This window comes from Cimex lectularius, unplaced genomic scaffold (assembly GCF_000648675.2).
Source record: "Cimex lectularius strain Harlan isolate CLEC.00 unplaced genomic scaffold, Clec_2.1 scaffold84, whole genome shotgun sequence".
NCBI lineage: Eukaryota > Metazoa > Arthropoda > Insecta > Hemiptera > Cimicidae > Cimex > Cimex lectularius.
In genome coordinates, this window is record NW_019392631.1 from 997718 (window position 1) to 1016498 (window position 18781).

General features: G+C 33.6%; 4 protein-coding genes across 7 annotated transcripts in view; 2 read left to right on the plus strand and 2 right to left on the minus strand.

Annotated features, from left to right (window-relative positions):
• Positions 1 to 9507, minus strand: part of LOC106662861 (tRNA (adenine(58)-N(1))-methyltransferase catalytic subunit TRMT61A) — a 53698-nt gene extending 44191 nt beyond the window's left edge. The window contains exon 1 of one of the 3 annotated variants that reach the window (XM_014387271.2): positions 9456 to 9507. The gene's annotated coding sequence lies outside the window, so the exon portion shown is untranslated. Of the gene's footprint in view, positions 1 to 2571; positions 2716 to 9455 lie in introns of those variants that run through there. The other 2 variants (XM_014387269.1, XM_014387270.2) reach the window with 2 other exon arrangements.
• LOC106662863 (peptidyl-prolyl cis-trans isomerase FKBP2-like) lies at positions 2705 to 3520 on the plus strand. The gene is made up of 3 exons (XM_014387273.2): positions 2705 to 2952; positions 3021 to 3133; positions 3197 to 3520. Exons 1-3 carry the CDS (start codon positions 2797 to 2799, stop codon positions 3339 to 3341), a joined length of 414 nt encoding a protein of 137 aa, XP_014242759.1. The 5' UTR covers positions 2705 to 2796; the 3' UTR covers positions 3342 to 3520.
• LOC106662862 (gonadal protein gdl) lies at positions 7361 to 8324 on the plus strand. 2 transcript variants are annotated; one of them, XM_014387272.2, is made up of 4 exons: positions 7361 to 7594; positions 7671 to 7831; positions 7885 to 8018; positions 8075 to 8324. In XM_014387272.2, the coding sequence occupies exons 1-4, from the start codon at positions 7494 to 7496 to the stop codon at positions 8213 to 8215; spliced, it is 537 nt and encodes a 178-aa protein (XP_014242758.1). In that variant the 5' UTR covers positions 7361 to 7493; the 3' UTR covers positions 8216 to 8324. The 2 variants fall into 2 exon arrangements, with proteins under 2 accessions (XP_014242758.1, XP_024084368.1); XM_024228600.1 differs by having other exon boundaries at positions 7511 to 7594; positions 7654 to 7831.
• Positions 9508 to 11037: 1530 nt separating the features above from the next.
• On the minus strand, positions 11038 to 17831 carry LOC106662790 (zinc finger CCCH domain-containing protein 14). The gene is made up of 15 exons (XM_014387123.2): positions 17629 to 17831; positions 16808 to 16850; positions 14481 to 14645; positions 14273 to 14422; positions 14164 to 14208; positions 13616 to 14091; positions 13257 to 13454; positions 13075 to 13183; positions 12873 to 12986; positions 12482 to 12572; positions 12193 to 12419; positions 11961 to 12120; positions 11758 to 11882; positions 11591 to 11697; positions 11038 to 11527 (listed from the first exon to the last, which is right to left on the minus strand). Exons 1-15 carry the CDS (start codon positions 17671 to 17673, stop codon positions 11435 to 11437), a joined length of 2148 nt encoding a protein of 715 aa, XP_014242609.1. The 5' UTR covers positions 17674 to 17831; the 3' UTR covers positions 11038 to 11434.
• Positions 17832 to 18781: the final 950 nt, after the last annotated feature.

Sequence of the window (18781 nt, forward strand, 5' to 3'; positions counted from 1 at the left end):
AAGACAAATAACCTTTGATTATTTTAAATCATTATAGATTAAAATATATACAAGTTTCTAGAAGAAAAGAAATTATTATTATTGCCTTTTGTAGAAAAGATATAAAACAACAATTATGCATTATAAAATTGTTTTACCAACATATAAAGATAAAAATCACTTTAATTACTTAAGTGATTATTTTCAAGTTTGATTACATTGAATTTTTAATATTATTCCATCCATGCTCTGCTCTAAACAGATGTGAATGAAGTATTGACTGCCCTACTTACGGAACCAGTTAACTTTTAATAAAAGTTGGAATAAATTGTAAGACAATTTTTTTTTTTGCTATATGGTTGTACCATGTAGAACCCAAGCTGTTTAGCATCTTGAAAAAATTCCTGCAAGTACTTTACCATTACTACCAAAAAATACACTAATTATTAATTACTAATAAACTCCAGACTCATGTCATACAATTTCCTAACAACCTAACGCATTTAATCAGCAATGGCCTAACCAACAGGAAATTCTTTGTACATATTGATGGCATAAAGTCACCTTTAAGAAGTATAAAAGTCGGGGTCCTCCGGGGTATGTTCTTTGACCAACCTTATTAACAACTGTTGTATAAATGATGTTTACAAGCTAAAAACTACAGCTGAATTGACTCGCTTTGCTGATGATACAGAACATATAAGAGCGTTCATTGTGGAATAAGAATACAAAATCCCTTGAAATGGAGCCCTGACTTATTTTAATTACCAGATTGAGGAAAAAAAATAACAAGCTAGATGGATGACCTAAGGAGCCTTTAAGGACTCTTTAATCTTTAGATTTAGAATGGACAGTAAAAATAAAAAGCTTATTTATCAACTATACATATGTCCATTAATAACTTACAGCACTTGCATTTGGAGAAATATATCTAAATCTAATTTTGCAAATTCCAGGTAGTCCAAAATGCAGTTTTAAGAATTATTGGAGGGTTTCCACATTGGACTGCATGCATGTAACCCTAAACATACAACCCATCCTCTATATAGCAATTGTAAAAATATATTTATTTATAATAAACTACCATAAATACAACCCTAACAGACATAAGCACATATTGTTTGAAAAATAATGAACATGTTTTAAAAAATAATGTGTTAATGGGCCAACACTGGACTCTAACCACTTGAGCTTCCGCGACTTTGATCACCCATGATATAAACTTCTCATTTTCGATTGTATTACAATATTGGGTCTGTCTTCACACGTGTGATTCTAGATTAATGTACTATTTCTTATTTTTATTATATATGTACAAATTAATTATATATGGTTTTTAAAATGAAAAATATGTGTCACAGGCAGGAATAGAACCCACGATCTTCAGATCAATACCCTAATGCTCTAACCACTTGAGCAACCATGATCACCCATGCCACAAACTGCAGCATAAATAAATTAAGCTCATAAAAAATAAATAAAGAACATGTAATCAAACAGGGAGCTTGTCCAATATACTCCTTCACTGCAGGGTTACTGTGGTGGAGAAATAATTTTTTTTTAAATTTCATTACGATTTCCCGTTTTATTCCAACTGTAAGCAAACTGCGGCTTCACTTAGAAGCACATAACAATTGTATTACAATATTGGGCCTGTTTTCACACGTGTGATTCTAGATTAATGTACTATTTCTTATTTTTATTGCCATATTTATATTTTTATTATAGATGTGAAAATTAATTATATATGGTTTTTAGAATGCAAAATTTCTGTCACAGGTGGGATTCAAACCCATGATTTTTGGATCAATACCCTTATGCTCTAACCACTTGAGCAACCGTGATCGCCCATGCCACAAACTGCAGCATAGAAAGCATAGGATAAAGAACATGTAAACAAACAGGGAGCATGTCAAATATACTCCACCATAGGGTTATTGTGGTGGAGAAATAATTTTAAAAAAACATCTCATTTCGATTTCCCATTTTATTCCAAATGTAAACAAACTGTGATTTCACTTAGAAGCACATAACAATTGTACTACAACATTGGGTCTGTCTTCATACGTGTGATTCTACATTAATGTTCTATTTCTTATTTCTACTGACATTTAAATATTTTTATTATATATGTGAAAATTAATTATATATGGTTTTTAGAAATGAAAAAATTGGGTCATATGCGAGATTTGAACCCACGATCTTCAGATCAATACCCTGATGCTCTAACCACCTGAGCTACTGTGATCGCCCATGCCACAAACTTCCCATTTTGATCGAAGTCCCAGCACCTCATTGGTTAGCGTTAAGAGTATGATCCAAAGATCATGGGTTCGAATCCCAATTGTAACACAAATTTTTCATTTCTAAAAACCGTGTATAATTTATTTTAATATAATAAAAATGACAATAAAAAAAGAAATAGTAAATTTAAAATACAAATAATTCATTACTAGGAAAAACACTTGCATCCAAGCATTACAATCTGATAATGTTTTATAACTTATAAACATACATACAAACAAATTTGCATTCATTTGGAATATCCAGAGTTAATAAAAATTTAGTTGTTTTGTCAGTTTATATTTTTACCTGGTTGAATAACTGAGAGGGAAAATATGCGACGATCAAGCCAACTTCATAACTTCAAATAATCAAATCTCAAAAAACTGGGGACGGTTTGTCAACGACCATGTGTTGATGGTCCAGGGTCCAGCCCACCAAAAAGGTTTTACCGAGGTTATCGTATTGATAAGGAAGAAGGCGTTGTAATATGAGAGTTACTTCTTGTTTTTGTCTTATTTTCAATTTGGCATTATGAACTTTGCATTCCTTGGGATTCTAATACTGGGCTTCGCTTCATTAAGCTCTGGGGATGAGCCGAAAAAAAAGCTTCAGATCGGCATTAAGAAGCGTGTCGAAAATTGCAAAGTCAAGTCAGCGAAAGGTGACCTTCTTCACATGCATTATACAGTGAGAGATGGTTTATTTTACATACAAATTTAAATTCGTACTTTTACAACAAAAAAATTCTTTTAAAGGGGAAGCTTGAAGATGGAACGGTTTTTGACAGCAGCGTTGAACGGAACCAGCCGCTGACATTCACTCTTGGCTCCGGTCAGGTGATCAAAGGCTGGGACCAAGGATTGATAGGGTATTTTCTCTTTTTAATAAACTGTCAAAAGTCCTTTTGAGTCAATTTGTTTTTCCCTTTTAGGATGTGCGTCGGTGAGAAGAGAAAACTGGTCATCCCGCCTGAGCTAGGCTATGGAACACAGGGCGCACCTCCAAAAATTCCAGGAAATGCTGTGCTCGTTTTTGAAGTGGAACTGACCAAAATTGAAAAGAAGGACGAGTTATAAAGACTAGTGGCGATTTCCATTTAATACATATAATACAAATAAAATTTTATTACATTTAATTGTGTCTTGCCCAGTTATATTTCTTTAGTGATATGTTAAGCCTTATTTTATTAACGTTTTACAAATGCCGATTACCTTTTATACCTTTATTAAAGAACAATAATCGTTTTTAAAATGTATCAACAATATTGTATATTTTTAGCTGGTCCTATTAACCAAAGAATTATTTTAATTGGTTTAATTTTTATGCAAAGTATGGTTGAGTTGGAAAATTAGTGTAACGAGCAGGACTCGTACCAACAACATACCCTGGTGCTCTACCACTTGAGCTATCATGACTTCATCATTTTGGCCAACTACAGTATAAATTCATTTATCTGGGACTTGAAGGGTCTGGGACTTGTCTGGATGGTCGAAAGTCCGGATAATCCGACAAGTTGTGAGTTTTGTAGTATCGTGTCACAAAAATGGAAAAACATGCAAAAGTGAACACTTTTATTCATATATAAAGTAACATTTAAAGTAATAGTTTTTATTACTTTTATTTTTGTTTATGTCCGGACAGTCATTTCTTGAAAAATTTATACGTAAAAAATATCTAATAAAAATATATGTAACAAAAAAAAACTTTTTTTTGGAAATGCCAAAAAACCCATTTTAAACAATGAATTACATAAATTGGGCAGTCAAAGAGATACAAAACGTTTTTATCAATATATTGTACACATTAGGCGAGGCCTCCTATGTCCAGTAGAATGGGACAAATTAAATTATACGTGATCAAAAGTTAAATTTATCATTGATAAAAAACAAAGTATATTACATAAAAAAGTTAAAAACTTAAAGTACGTACACTTAAAAATAAAAATACTCATAAAGACCCAAAAACTCCAGTTAAATTTTACCAAAGGGTTATAAACTTAACAAACATGGTACTAAATAAAGAAGAGAATTTATTAAACAAAGGCTTCAAATTTGTCCCTAAAACAGAATTAGATTTAAAAAAAATGACTATCCCTTGGTTCATCGGTAGATTGTTGTTACATAAATACAAATATAAAATATAAATGTGCAGAAATAATTAAACGAAACTTGGTAAATCTAAATGTCAGAAAATTAAACAGGTGGATATCCTAACAATGTGCAACTGTGGGGTTCAAGTTATGGAGCTGAAAACGTTTTGAAAATAAAAAGAGGACCCAGCAATTTGGCTGTTTTATTATTCAAGAATTACCTATATAGTATAAATGTTTTTCAAATATGAAACAAAGACATTGGATTTTGTTGTTTGTTTTATTCATTCCTGGGTTCCTGGTGATTTAAAGACCTCCTTCAGCCTAAATGACCCATGGTGGTTGAAGTCCATTAATTTTAAAACAGCCCTCCCTGTCCCCTTTTCAATGACACCCTCCCTCAACATAACCATTCCAGAACCCAGACTTCATTTTTAAAATACAAAAATAAAAACATTATGACCAAGCTTAAGTTTCACCATATTCTTTTAAGAATGTATTATCTTTTTTCCCATAAAAACATAGATTATAAACATAATAATAATAAAGTTTTAGATTTGCCTGTTTTAAGTTGGAATTCCATTGGGCAATAACCAGAAGGTTATGATCTCTCTTCCTGTCTGACGCATAAACTGTTTTGTTAGCCTGATATGACATTTACTTTTTCTCCATCGCCTATTCTTCGTTGGGTATATTTTTTGAAAGGAGGCTAATAGTTTAAAAGTACTTAACCCTACTTAAGCAGTTCACCATATCTTAGCCCACCTATTTCTACTATCTATAAAAGTACACTTTCAGGAAGAGAACCATACGTTACATTTCTGGTGTTCTGATCTCCATTTTTACCTCTCAAAGATACCAAGACAACCAAGGTAGCTGAAAGATTTTTTGTGAAAAAATGCTTGCCAGTATTAACAAACTTAGTTGAGGGACTAAAAGGAAACCCCAAATATGTGAAACTATTACAAAACCATGTAATAACAGATATCTAAAGTTATCAGAATTACCATCCTTAGAAATTACCGTAGCAAACGTTTTATCAACATTAAGTTTGAGGTATCACAGTATCCTTCAAGTATTCCAAGATTTTTTGGACTTCCTGACATGATGATCATAGTAGTACATATCTTCTGCATATAATAGAATAATCAAGTCTTTAATATTATACATTGGAATTTCCGTTGCATGATAAAGTAGTCAAGATTTCGGAGACAAATAATGCGAACAGAAGAGGGCTCAAAATTTATCCCTGAAGTACTCCCTCAGATACGTAAATCTTTTCCAAAGTTTCATCTTCGTCATTAACAATCAATGAAGCCTGCCCATAGATACTAATAATAGTTTTCAAGATTTTGCAACTAATTCCTAAATTATTTCCACAACTTTTTATGATTAATTGGGTAAAATGCTATTTTGTATATATCGCAAACACTTTGTGCCTTTTTAATCTAATGTTAATTACTTTGTTAATGATCCCCATCTGTTCTCCTGGTAACATGTAACCCTTAACCCAATTGTAAAGTCTTTTATAGATAATATTTGTCAAAATTTTTGTTATTGATTGAAAATAGGGGTCAAGTAGATCACATTTTTATGCAACATTTTCATCCTAATTAGGCCCCAAGATTTGGGTGCTGATTCATTCTGAAAAACTTAATTGAAAAGCTCTGTTAAAAATTCAAACCGAGGGATCCATTTAGCTTTCTTTGCGCTTTCTGCTACTTCATTAAGTGTATGCATGGACATGCACATATGGGCCGTAGAATTTGTAATTTACTTCAATTTTTCCAGGGAGAATGTGTATAATTTATTTATAATCCCAATCCTTGCAAGAAAAATGAGTTGTTCTGGAACTTTGGGGTCTAAATTTTTTAATAACCATACAAAATTCCTTTTTTTTCTTCAAATAAACTTGAAATTATCCCTATAGGTCTCTTTGCTAGGTTCGGAATTTTTTGTTAACACCATCATTTGGTACCTTGCTGATTACAGTTTTACATGGAATGCCATATCAGACTCTCCATTTGAAACATCTTGCAACCCTGAACAATGTCTCAGGTGTTGCACGTTCATGTTGTTGATTTGACATAGTGAGAAGGTGGGGCTATTTACTAAATTCAGACTATGCAGATGGGATTGCAAATAATCGTGCCCTGTGACATGCAGCTACCATATCAGCATGTTGCAGAATTGTTGGCAGCATGTTCTCCAGGAGGGTGATCCATTGCTTCCTTGTGCTAGGTTATTATGCCTTTCCCAACAAATTTCTTTCGTCTGTAACTTAACAATCCTTTTAGCAGAGGAGAGTGAGAGTAAGGGTTGTGATTGAAGCTTCAGTGCTCCCTGCCAAGTCAGGTCATGTGCCTGCTCGATGCCATGGAGGCCACAATAGCTTAGTACCCACTGCAATACCACTGTTACCTTGTTCAATGAGTCTGTTTATTTTTGCCTCACCTACACCACTTCTTGGTGGTCTATAGTATCCTATTTGCCACTGCCTTTATAGCAGCTGAGTCCACCAGAAGTACAATCTGCAATAGAGGGACTCTTCTTAAAACCTCTTCTTATCTAAGGACATCTTCTTCACTCTGCCAGCAAAATTGGTTAAATTGGCAGAGGAGAGCTTCACCCCTGCTCCAGCATCTTTATTGGCTGATTGAGCTGAGCCATTTATGTACAAATGAATCCAATCATTGGCAGGAAGCGCTTGTCGATGGTTTCTAATGCCAACACTCGCAAAGTTGACACTCGGTTGTATTGGATTTGCTTAATGGCTGCAGAAGTGGTAACTCTGCCACATATTCTATGGGAGAGTATGACAGGCACAGGTTGCCTTTCACAAACTTGAATATATGCTGCTCTGCTACTTCTTTTAATGCACTTTTTTAAAAGGTCTTACGTTCAATAACCCTAGTTGGTATGTTTTTATTATAATTTATTAAAAAGAAATATTTTTCTTGTATTGCCGGACTTTGTGGAATGAACGAACAGGTTTCATGACATCACCAGACGTCACTAACCTGGTGACAGTCTGCCAAGTTTCATTATCAATCGTCCTTGCTGGCAATCCGTAAACATACATTATTGAGTCTGTTTAATATTTTTAATTTATCCATTTTGTAATTAACTCGCCTTCGAAATGGAGGTTGAAGAGTACACTCCTTCCGATTCGTTTTCCTTACAAAAGAAGTTGTACTTTCTCAACGAACAACTGCAGATCATGGCGAGGGACTTGCCATGGTAAGTTAACATTTTAACTTTTACACGATATTTGGAATATTGCCTTTAGTAAGTGATAGTTAAACATGAAATTTAGGAAGATTCAACAAAGGATTCCCAACGAGTTGTTATGCGCGCTTGCTGAATCTCTCCTCGACAACACCGTGTTCCGGATAGTCAACACTTTGATGGATATACAGCATGTCACTGAGAAGCAGATATTTCACCAGAGACTACAAGTGACTTATAATCAAACACGTAAGCACTTTTTTGTTTAATGTTTTCCAAAATAGCTAACAAAATTTATTTAGTCGAGATACAAAATATGATCCTTAAACACCAAGACACTGCCGTGCAGTTTGCCAACACTCAGACACTGAAGCTTAAACACAAAATAGAGCTGAAAGAATTTGATAAGAAATCTATTCAGCAATTGGACGAAAAGGTAAGCGATTCGCAGTTTATAAGGTAACAATAACCAAAGCGTCTTTTTTTTTCCAGCTTCATGACCAGCAGAGGTTTCTGGAAAAAGCCGGAGTCCCCGGGTTTGAGGTGACCGACAACCCGATGCAAATACAAGTTCAGATCAGGCTTTTAGATTTCATCCTTCGCCTCAGTAGAATGGACCTCCCAGATTGTTAATGACTTTTTCGTCAAATAAACTTTTTTGCTACATATATTTTTGTAATGGACCTCTGTATTATTATATTGTAAATATTTTATATGAAATGTAAATAAAAATATGATTGTTTTTATGCTATTTTATTTTTGTAAGCATTACATGGATTAAATTCATCAGTTTTTATTTGTTCGTATATTATATGTTATAATAAAGATTATGCTGAACCAGCACTGGGGCACTTGGGCATTGGGTCTTCATTCACAGTTTGTTAAAATGCTCTAAACACTTTTAGCATTGCGCCATCTTCAGTGAGGAACTGAGAGAGAAATTCCTGAAGGTTCCGCAATGCCAAAACGTGTTTGAGTAGATCAATAAACCCAATAGTGAAGATGGACTCAGTGCTGTTTCAGCATTTCACTGATCAGTTAAGATCAACACCAAGCATCAACTACACTGACGGATAAAATAAATGCACACCCTTAAATTTTAATTTAAGAAGAAGAAGAAAAATAACTTTATTCTGGGACTGGTGTCCCCTAAGAATAATTTACATGAAATAAATAAAGGAAGTTCCTTCTATGAAGTTTAAAGTAAAAAAAAGATAGAAATCTTGGCACAATGTATATCAGTAAGGCAGGCCAGAAGAGAAAATTACAAGAATATAAAACAAAAATAAATGTTAACGTGAGGTCTCTGCTTGGAGGGAGAGGAGGTGATTATACAGGTGGGATTTAAAGGAGGCAGCATAACGAATAGAAAGGGGAAGGAGTTCCAGAGTTTAGGGGCTCAGATCAGAAAAGATCTTTCGAAGGTATGGGTTGTATGTTGCGGATGAGGGGGTCTTACGAGTGTGATGTGAGGAGTTGAATTGGAGGGATTGGACGATGTAAGGAGGACGACGAGTGTGGATGGACTGGAAAAGAAAGCAACCTAGGAATTACTGTGCACGGAAGGAGGGGACTAGCCAGGTAAGTTGGGAAATATAACTCCAACACCCGGGACCCCCGTGGAGTGCCAAAAACGAATCTTATGCAACAATTCATAATACAATCGCACGTTCCCCCCTCTGAGAGACCACCGTATGCCACACAGCTATAATCGAAGAAGGGAAGATACAAGGAGTTTGCGGTTTTTTTTTAACAAAGGTTCGCAACAGCAGAGGTCATATAAACCATCAGGGTGCCGGTGCTTTTGAAAAAAATCCCATTTGTATGTCAGGTTCGAATGCAGGGCCGCTGGATTCGAACCCGGGACCTTTACCTTACAGTGATGAGCGCCGTGTCAAAGACTAAACCTTGCAGCCACCAACGCCCCCTCCTAGGTTTTTAACCGAAGAGCAGAAGGGAATGGGATGGTTATTTAGCATGAGAGGTGGGGTGCTAGGGAGGGAATTGAGGAGTTGTCTGGACCTGATAATTATGGCGGTGGATTTGGTCGGATTGAGGACTAGGGAATTTTTATGGGCCCATTCGTTGATGGAGTTTAGGTCTTTTTGGATCTTGAGAATGGCCGAGTGAAGATCGGAAGGGTGGAAGGATATGTAAATCTGGGAGTCATCAGCATATAGGTGAGAGTTAATTTATTTAGGTTCATTCATATTTTACATACCAACAATAGGTTTTGTTTTAAAAATAAGACATTTAAAAATAAAATATTTATTACCTCCAAAAAAAAAAACTATTATTGAGTAAAAAAACAAAAAAATCAAAAACCATGTTAAAAAAGTTTTTCCCCCCTTTAATACTCTGGCACAAATCTCATTTTTTCTATTTGATAAAAACATTTAAGTGTGTATCACCAGAAAACTAAAAAAAAAACTATTGTACTAACCTTACTGAAGATGACGCAAAGAAAAACGAATTAGAAACGCTGGTTCAACATCTGTTCATCAAATCACCCACTACAATCTTTATCTTATTAATCATTAAAAAAGATGACATTTAAAAAAATTAATTTCATAATTTCATTAGGTTAATTTGATTGTGTCCATTGCACATTGAAAGAAAAGGAAAATGTTTAGAGGATTTAATTTACAGGAAAACCAAGTTACTCATTTTAATTAATCTTACGAGCTTTGAGATTATTAATGAATTTGTGGTCTGTAGAATATGAATATATTTTATTTAACATTTATTGTTCTTAATATATTGTGCATAGCAGTTCTCAAAGTAAATATATTGAGAGTTATGTTGATATAGGGTAAAACAACATAATAAAGTCAATAATAAAAATGAATTGTTTATTTACATGTTAATGTTTATTTAATTAAATACAAAGTAAACCCATACATTGAATAACAATTAAAAACAAAACCCAATGGTAACCACAATTAAAAAAAGAAAATTAAAAATATACCAATTTTTAATAGAAAAAAATTCAAAAGATGTTGAAATTGATTTAAAAACAAGCCACAAATTAATTTTAATTCTTTGATAAAATTACGTATGAAAGTATCACCCCAGAGGAATTGACAGAATGCGTCTGTCATTATTTATAAGTTTAATACATTAGAAATAATAGAAGAACACTTCTTTACACTTGGAATTTTTATATTCAAAATTCAAGCCATAACAAATTTGAAAAATGTATTGACAAAGAAGCTACAATTGTAACTAGAATATAAGTTTTGTGGCCAGTTAAAAAAATATGACATCGAAACTTCTAATAATCACTCTGATATCATATACATTTTTTTTTAATTTCTCAATTTTGCCTTGTTCGACTGAAAGCTAACCTAAACTGGTATCTAATATTATTAAAATCTATTGATATACAATATTTTAATTCTAAAATATAATAAGGATAAAATAAGATTATGTACTTTATAAATAAAAAATGAAAACAAGGAAAAATTCATACTTATTTTTGAGATGAAGGCTTATATACATTTAAAGAATCCACTCTCAAATTGCATTTATAAGTATACACATTCAATCTATGTAAACGCAATAAAACAAAACAATAAAATTACAATTCTCATGAGAAAGTAAACTATTTGACTGACGAGAACTTTACTAAATTCTTATTTAATTGCAGTCAAAAAAAGCCAAATATTCAAACCTAATAAATTTGTTGTTTTTACAAATAAATACTACACGAGACGGGCTGACCCTGTGCGGACCTATATATACAAATATATTTCAATCAATAGATTTAAAAAAAAGAACAAGACTCGAATAGGTTTCCAATCAATTTGATTGTCAACTCTCTTGAATACATCAAATTAACTCTAAGAATTGTCATTGATTGGCAACCCATTTATAAGGATTTTTTGAGCCAGGGTGTGAAAACTCGCAGCCAACTTTTGTGCAAGATGAACCAAATCGACAAGGCTGGAAAAAAGTTACAAATCAGCACGACTGAGAAATTTGGATTATTTATGTTTTAAAATTTACCTTAGGAACATGAAGAAAAGGACAGAATGGTTTTGTACATTTAGGATAATATATACATATTTGGGAGCTGGATGTCATTACTGGAGCCAACGGAGTTCTTACAGGCACTAGAAAAAAATAAAAATTAATTTCATTAACATAATTTACAAAAATTGGTTTAGCCATACCTTTAGGTTTAGGAGTGATTGAAGTATGTGTATAAGGACAGTTTGTATTCAGACATTTGTCTGCAAATTTACAAGCTGGGTGTATGAAAAGGCACTTGTCACCGAAAGCACAAGACGGAAACATCCTGAAACATAAACAAAATTGAAAATGCAAAACCTTTTCTGTTATACCTTTCACCCAACTGTATTTTATAAAAATTCACCTGCAGAGGGTTGTTGGGTGAAAGAAAGGGCATAATTCTCCAGAGTCGCATTCTGGCCAGAATTTACACCTAGTCTTGTTTTTTAAACTTTCAACAGTTTCACTATCAGCTACTGATATATCCATCGGTGACATTTCTTCACTCGTACTCTCCAATTCAGCTAAAATGCCAGAATTATTAATTATTATTGTTGATAAAATTATTATTTTTTTTATTGAGACGTCATACTGACAAGTAGAATGGAAATTGATCGGATCGTTGACTTTAGGACCTAGTCTGCTACGGTCAAAAGGTTGTTTAACCGGTATTTTAAATTTTTCTTCTTTCACAGTTTCCTCTGGAACTTCTTTAAGTTCAGGCTCTTCTTGCTCGGGTTCAACTTTCCCCATGTCCACATCACCTTCGATCTCATTATCAGAAGTTGTACTGTCTAGAGTAATTATAAACCTTTTATCCGTCCTGGAAAATTAAAAAAAAAATCAATACGTGTTTATTATTTAAACTGTAAAAATTTGTCGTACTTTTCCTTTTTTGCACCATTTGTGCCATTTTTAATAGCTTTTTGCTTTGAGAGAAATAAATCCTGGCTGTCCAAACTTTCAATATAATCCTCTGAAATAAAAAATGTATTATGGCTATTTTATTATAACAACTTAATAATGTAAAACTAGTTTCAATTAACAAAAAAATTTATTTAATTAAAAAATTTATTAAAGGCTTGCTAATAAAAAACATAAAAGAGTAATAGATTTAATAAGATATTTGATTTACAAATGAATAATTTCTGGACCAGATGTTTACTTTTCAACTTATCATCTGTTTAGTGTATTTTTCGTTATTATTATTATTATTATTATTTATAAAAATTTCCAACTGGTAAAAAAATTACAGCATGAATTTGAAATTAATTACCTGAATCCACAACCATAGAAATGGAATCGTCTTCTGTTTTCATATTTTCAAGTTCATTATTGGTATTGCTTTCTAAAGACAACTGTGAATTGTCATTTGGTTCTGGAAATGGGTCTACAAAGGAGAAACAACCATAAATAATATAATGTAGGGATGATAAAACAATTTTTTTTAAACAAAGTTAACAATTAATTTGATTTACCTGGTTTATTAGATGAAACTCTGTCGTTAAGTAGAGTAACGGAAATGTTGCCTTTAACGGCATATTCCAAATGGCGTCTAGGCTTTGTTTCCTCAATAACAGGATCAATCTGTACAAAAGTGAAATAGTTCCTTTTAAAAATTTACTTTATTATTTTTTAAAATTTTGAAATCTTTACTAACCATTTTTTGGTGAATCTTTGATGTCGCAATAGATTTTTCAGCATCAGCTACTGCTCTGAGGATCAGATTGCAGCTTGGTTGCATATTTGGTGGCCTTATTGGTCTCGGCGTGACCTTAACAAGGCTGGGCACAGTGGGAGGTGCCTTTTCTGCCTCCCTGAACACCGTTTTCAACACAGAACTCAAAACCTTCTCCTTCTGTTCCAAATATAAAAAAAAGTAATGATTAGAATGATAAATAGTGGCAAATTAAATTTAGAAATGATAAACAAAACTATGATATTGTTTATTTATACGTTATACAATCTTATAAAAATTGACACATATTGTACAAAACAAATTAATTTAGTATAACTTACATTTTCCCGATTTGGTTTTTCAATAACAGAAGTTGGTCCTGTTTCTTGTCTTTTTCTCCTGTCATTAGACACCTTTTCAACACCTCTTTTTGTCAAGATATCCCTTGCATCTATCAATTTCTTGGACTTTGGACTTTTACTCCTCCCTCTGTATTTAGATTCTTTCTTTGCATTGTCATCATCAAAATCCCGTCTCCATCCTTTGTGCCTCTCTCTACTTTTACTCCTCCGGCTGCCCTGAGAAGGAGGCCTCTCTTTTTTCGATTTCATTTGCGTGTCCTTGTTGTCGCTCTCCTCCCACACAATTTTAATCCTTTCCCTTGGTTTTGTATTTTCAATTTGAGCGGTATCTCTCCCCTTAGTGGAGATAGCGTTATCTTCCTGCTGGTTGTCACTGCAAGCCCTCAAGCTTTCTGTGACTGGAATCTGAGAGGCTGTCATCATCATTGGTAAGTAATTAGATTTAGCAGTCTCTTCTGTAAATAATATTTTAAAAATTAACACAATTAGATAGAAAATAACCAATAAAACACAAAATAAATCATTACCAAACTCCAATTCTAAGTCAGATAATGAATCTCCTTTTGCTGCATCTTAAAAGTAAAATTAAAAATTAGCATTATCTCCAAACAGAATTATTTTAAGATTAATCCTTACTGTCAGAAGCCAACTGTGATCCATTAGAATGGACGCTGAGTTCTTGACTATCATCGGCTTTAAATTTTTTAATACTGCTTTCATCACTATCGAAATCAATGGACCTTCGCCTAGTTCTAGATTTTTTTTCATCCATTTTCTTCTTCGAAGCTGGAAAACAAATTTAATTCAGCAATGATATTCAATTCAGCACGCAAGTCTGACTTACTTTTAACTGAGCTAGTAACTTTCTCTAGTTTTTTTAGCACTTCGTGAAGCCAGTTTGTAAATAGTTTAGTGTTCTCCCCTAGAAAGAGAAGCAAATCTTCTTCCATTTGTTTTTGCGTCTTTTTATTTGCAACCAAAACCATAACATAATCTGGGAGTTCATTGTCTATAAACAAACATGTTAATAATTACTTTGTGACAATGAAAATATTTTTTATAAAAAAGTTTTTTTTTAGAGGGAGGGAGGATAAATGTACAATAGGCATAGAGTATTCTACTCCTTAAATTCCAATATTTACATGTGTTAAGATAACATTCCATTATTTATTAAGGCTTTTACTTTTATCAAATGTAATGAAGAAAGTATGGATAGTTAACTAAACAGAAGAAAGTCCAAGTGCAAAAATTATCGGATCGGGTTGGTTAAGAGACATCAATGATTTCATTTATGGATTATTAACATCAAATAGTAAATAATGCCACGATGAAAGCATTGAAATGCAAAATTGCGGCCTGTGTAATTATTCTAATGATGAAAAAATCTGTATGGATTCGAGAGTGGGGTTTGAGACGTCAAAAAGTCGGTGCCTGCAATGAATTAATGTCTGAGTTTTCGAATTTTTTAAGAATGACTTGCTGTAACTGTGATTTTTAGCATCTGGTAAGTTTTTTATGGCCTTATGATAGATGCATATTAGCCAAGGAGCCGATTATTATGCATGTATTGGGGGGAGGAATATTGTGAAAAAAAGGCTAGAGGCAAGGGTGAGAATAGAACGACTGCAGGGTATATGAGCCAAGAGTCTCTCTCGCTAACCATTAAATAAACTACTAATAACACTACTATTAAATTTTTTAAAAAATTTAAATTCGTTTTTCTATATTGCAACCACTCTTTTTTGTCACTCATGTTTATGCGACATTTATTGCAATGGAAGAACAGTAAACGAATGGCCAACTTTTGTGACAAGTGTTTTTGAACTTGCAACTAAGCGGTGTTTACATATATTGGTATAGATGTGTCAAATACGTAGCAAATGGTTGAAATATATATCACTGACAAATTCTTCGTTGTTTATATAGCCACGATTTCTGTCTGTCATAAATATCGTGCAATAACTGTCAGATGTAAATGTACTTTAACTTCCAAAACTAACTAACACACAGGATGATTGGAGATGAACAAGCATCTAAGTTGCCATTTTGAAATGTTCCAAAATAGTGATATTTGCTTGGTGTTAAAGAATAACAATAACGTTTCAATATGAGATTTTTCTGGGTTGTCTACAAAGTGATAAGGTTTAAATTTGGTGGTTACCAATCATTTTGGTGTGCCACTAGCAGTTTCGAACAGCTTTTGCCATTTTCTTATAAGTTCTTTTTTTGACTAACTTATTATATCTCTGCTGGTCAATTGAGTGTCAAAGGGAATTCATTCAATGGTTGCTAACTTGCCTAAATGATCTACTTTTTCGTTGAAATGTATGCCTGCATGCCTTTTCACCCAGCATATGCTCACGGTTTTTCCTCGCTCAGTTAAATTATATATTTTTCTCACAATTCCTATTAGAAAGTACTCATGTCTGGTATTGATCTTAAAATTGTGGAATTGAGATACCGTGTTCAAGCTATCAGTCATTATCCCGATTTTTGTACATTCGGATTATTTGAAGAATATTCCAATGCTTAAAGGATTGCTATTCCTTCTGCTGTGAAAGAGCTGCATAGATTCAGCAGGAGGTACTTAAGTCATTAAGGCTATCATAAAAAGCACACCCCACGGATCCATTAAATTTTGAGCCGTCAGTAAAAATGAGACAGTAATCAGAAAAAATTTCGAACCTATCCGCTGTAAATAGCTGCTCTGACATATTAGAATGCCATATAAGCACTCTACGTTGCATTACAAGGTACATTAAAACAGAGGCCTGCATGGACGGAGTCTCGGGTAAAAGCTAGTCCATCTATAAATATAACTCTTATTGCAACTCGACAAATATATTCTTATATAAAGCCTAGCCCTATCAAATAGCCATGGTTCTATAGAGTAGACTAATTCTATTGTGATTATGTTTCAGCATTACAGTCCAGCAGTAAAGTCAGTGATGTTTGAATCCAATAGCCCTGATTATAGATGTTTGTCTATTTCTGAAGGCGATGAAAATTAATCGTAACTCGTTAGGGACTGAAGATAGGTATAGGGACTATACATTGGAAGTTGTTGCAAATAGTATGTATTATCACTGAAAGAAAATTTTCCCACTTTTTCTGGGATTCCTGTATATATATTTATAGAAATTTACCTACATAATGAGCTCTGATATTTACCTATATGAATTCCTAGTTCCATTAGCTTTGCCTTAATGGCAGACTGAAAAAAAAAATTAAAAATTAAAATTAGAACATAGTATGCAATTACGAATCATTATCTAATAAAACGGCAATTAATGAAGCATCATTAGAGGGACTGTCATTCCAAAAGTGATTAATAACTTATCAAAGATAATAAACAAAACTTTTGAGTTTACCTTCACTGTTACAACCTTTGGCTGAGAGTCATAGTGTTAACAAAGTAAAAAAGTACATTGTATAGATGAATAATTATATTATTCCGCTCTTTGATTGGTTACAGTTAATTAATTAAAGAAGAAGGAGCACACTGAAAGATTTGGTAAGTATTGTTCAATTGGGTACGTTTATTTCTAAAAATAGTTCCTCTTTGTAGTTTTAATTTAAATATTTTTTGTGACAAAGAATTCACAAAACGTGGCAAAAAACTCGACAATCTACTGCATGATATATTTCATTTAAATTTGTTTAAGTAAACTAGTGTTACGTTTGTATTTTTGTCTTCCTTTCTTTACGTAATGCGACTTTTTAATTGTTAAACGGTCTGCAGACTTTCGACTCGATGGTAGAAAATGTAAATAGTTGTAAATTTAAAAGAGAGTATTTCACATATTGCAAAGGTTTGTAAGGTGAAAGTTGTCTCTTCGCTCGAGTTTGATTGATATTATAGAACATCGGGAAATTCGAATTGTCTTGAAATGTGAGGAAAATTTTACAAACCGGTTGAAATTCATATGAGAAAATTTAATAAGAAAAGAGAAAATAGATTTTAAGGAAGTGGTACAAATCGTCGAGTATACCTTGACTTTCTGGCCGACTTCTTCTCCGAGCCTACCGACCTTCATAGTTGATCCTTGGCTGAAAAGACGTCCGAACGGGAGAAATTAAAATTATTCGCTTTCTCAACGGTTAAAAAAAACTTAAAACTTGTTTTTCCCCAGTGTTTTATCCATTATGTTTGATGTCGAACATTCTTAACCTCCCGGAACTGTTGCCGTGCGGCTCTCTAGTCTCTGGTGACGAGATCGTACGGCGGCTCGCCGCTCGGGCCGGGTGCCCCTCCAAAATTTCGAATTTTTTCCACCCGACAAAAATTAAAAAAAAAAGCGTGCTCACGATTTAATTTTTGGATCAACTCAAAGTCGGACAAAATTTTGGATCTGTCATGTTGAAACACAAGGAGACGCTACATACATAGGATCTCCGATTTTAATGAGACCTTAAAAATTTCTAGAAATCCAAGCAAACCATCCCCTTGCATTTACTGATGAGTAGAAAAATTCAAATGGAGTGGGAGCTGCCTTTACCTCCGATGCCCAAATGTCAATAGAAAAGTATTGGGTTTGTGCAAAATTACTGCATGCTTTGAAAATTTATTAGTATTTTTATACAAAACATTTTAGTTTATAATGAATTTTATAAGAGGGAGGACCTGCGAAATTAAGTATGTCCAAGATAGATTTTCGTCAAATTTCATTGGACGAATTTAAACTCGGGCGAATTGTGGCCCAAACCGAGCGTAACATCAGTAGAGTTTGGGAGGAGGGAAGCATTAGCGAATAATTTCAGAGATTTCGTCTTGAAATTTTAATCTCGAAAGCAAGGAAGGTCGCGGTAGGCCTTTCGTTGTGGAGACGACTACTGAAAACATTGATTGAAGAAAATTAACTAAGACATCGCGGGAAATTGCTGAAGAGCTTAGTGCTGACCTCTTAACCGTTGTTCGCCATCTGGAGCAAATAGGTAAAGAAGCTCGACAAGTGGTACTGCGCGAACTAACCGTCGCCCAAAGAAATCGACGCTTTGAAATTCGTCTCTTCTGTTGCGCCACCAAAATGAATCATCATGTGCGATGAGAAATGGATTCTGTACGATAACAGGAGGCGTTCAGGTCGGTGGTCAAACAAGGATGAAGCGCCAAAATACTTCCCTAAACCAAATCTGCAGCCATCA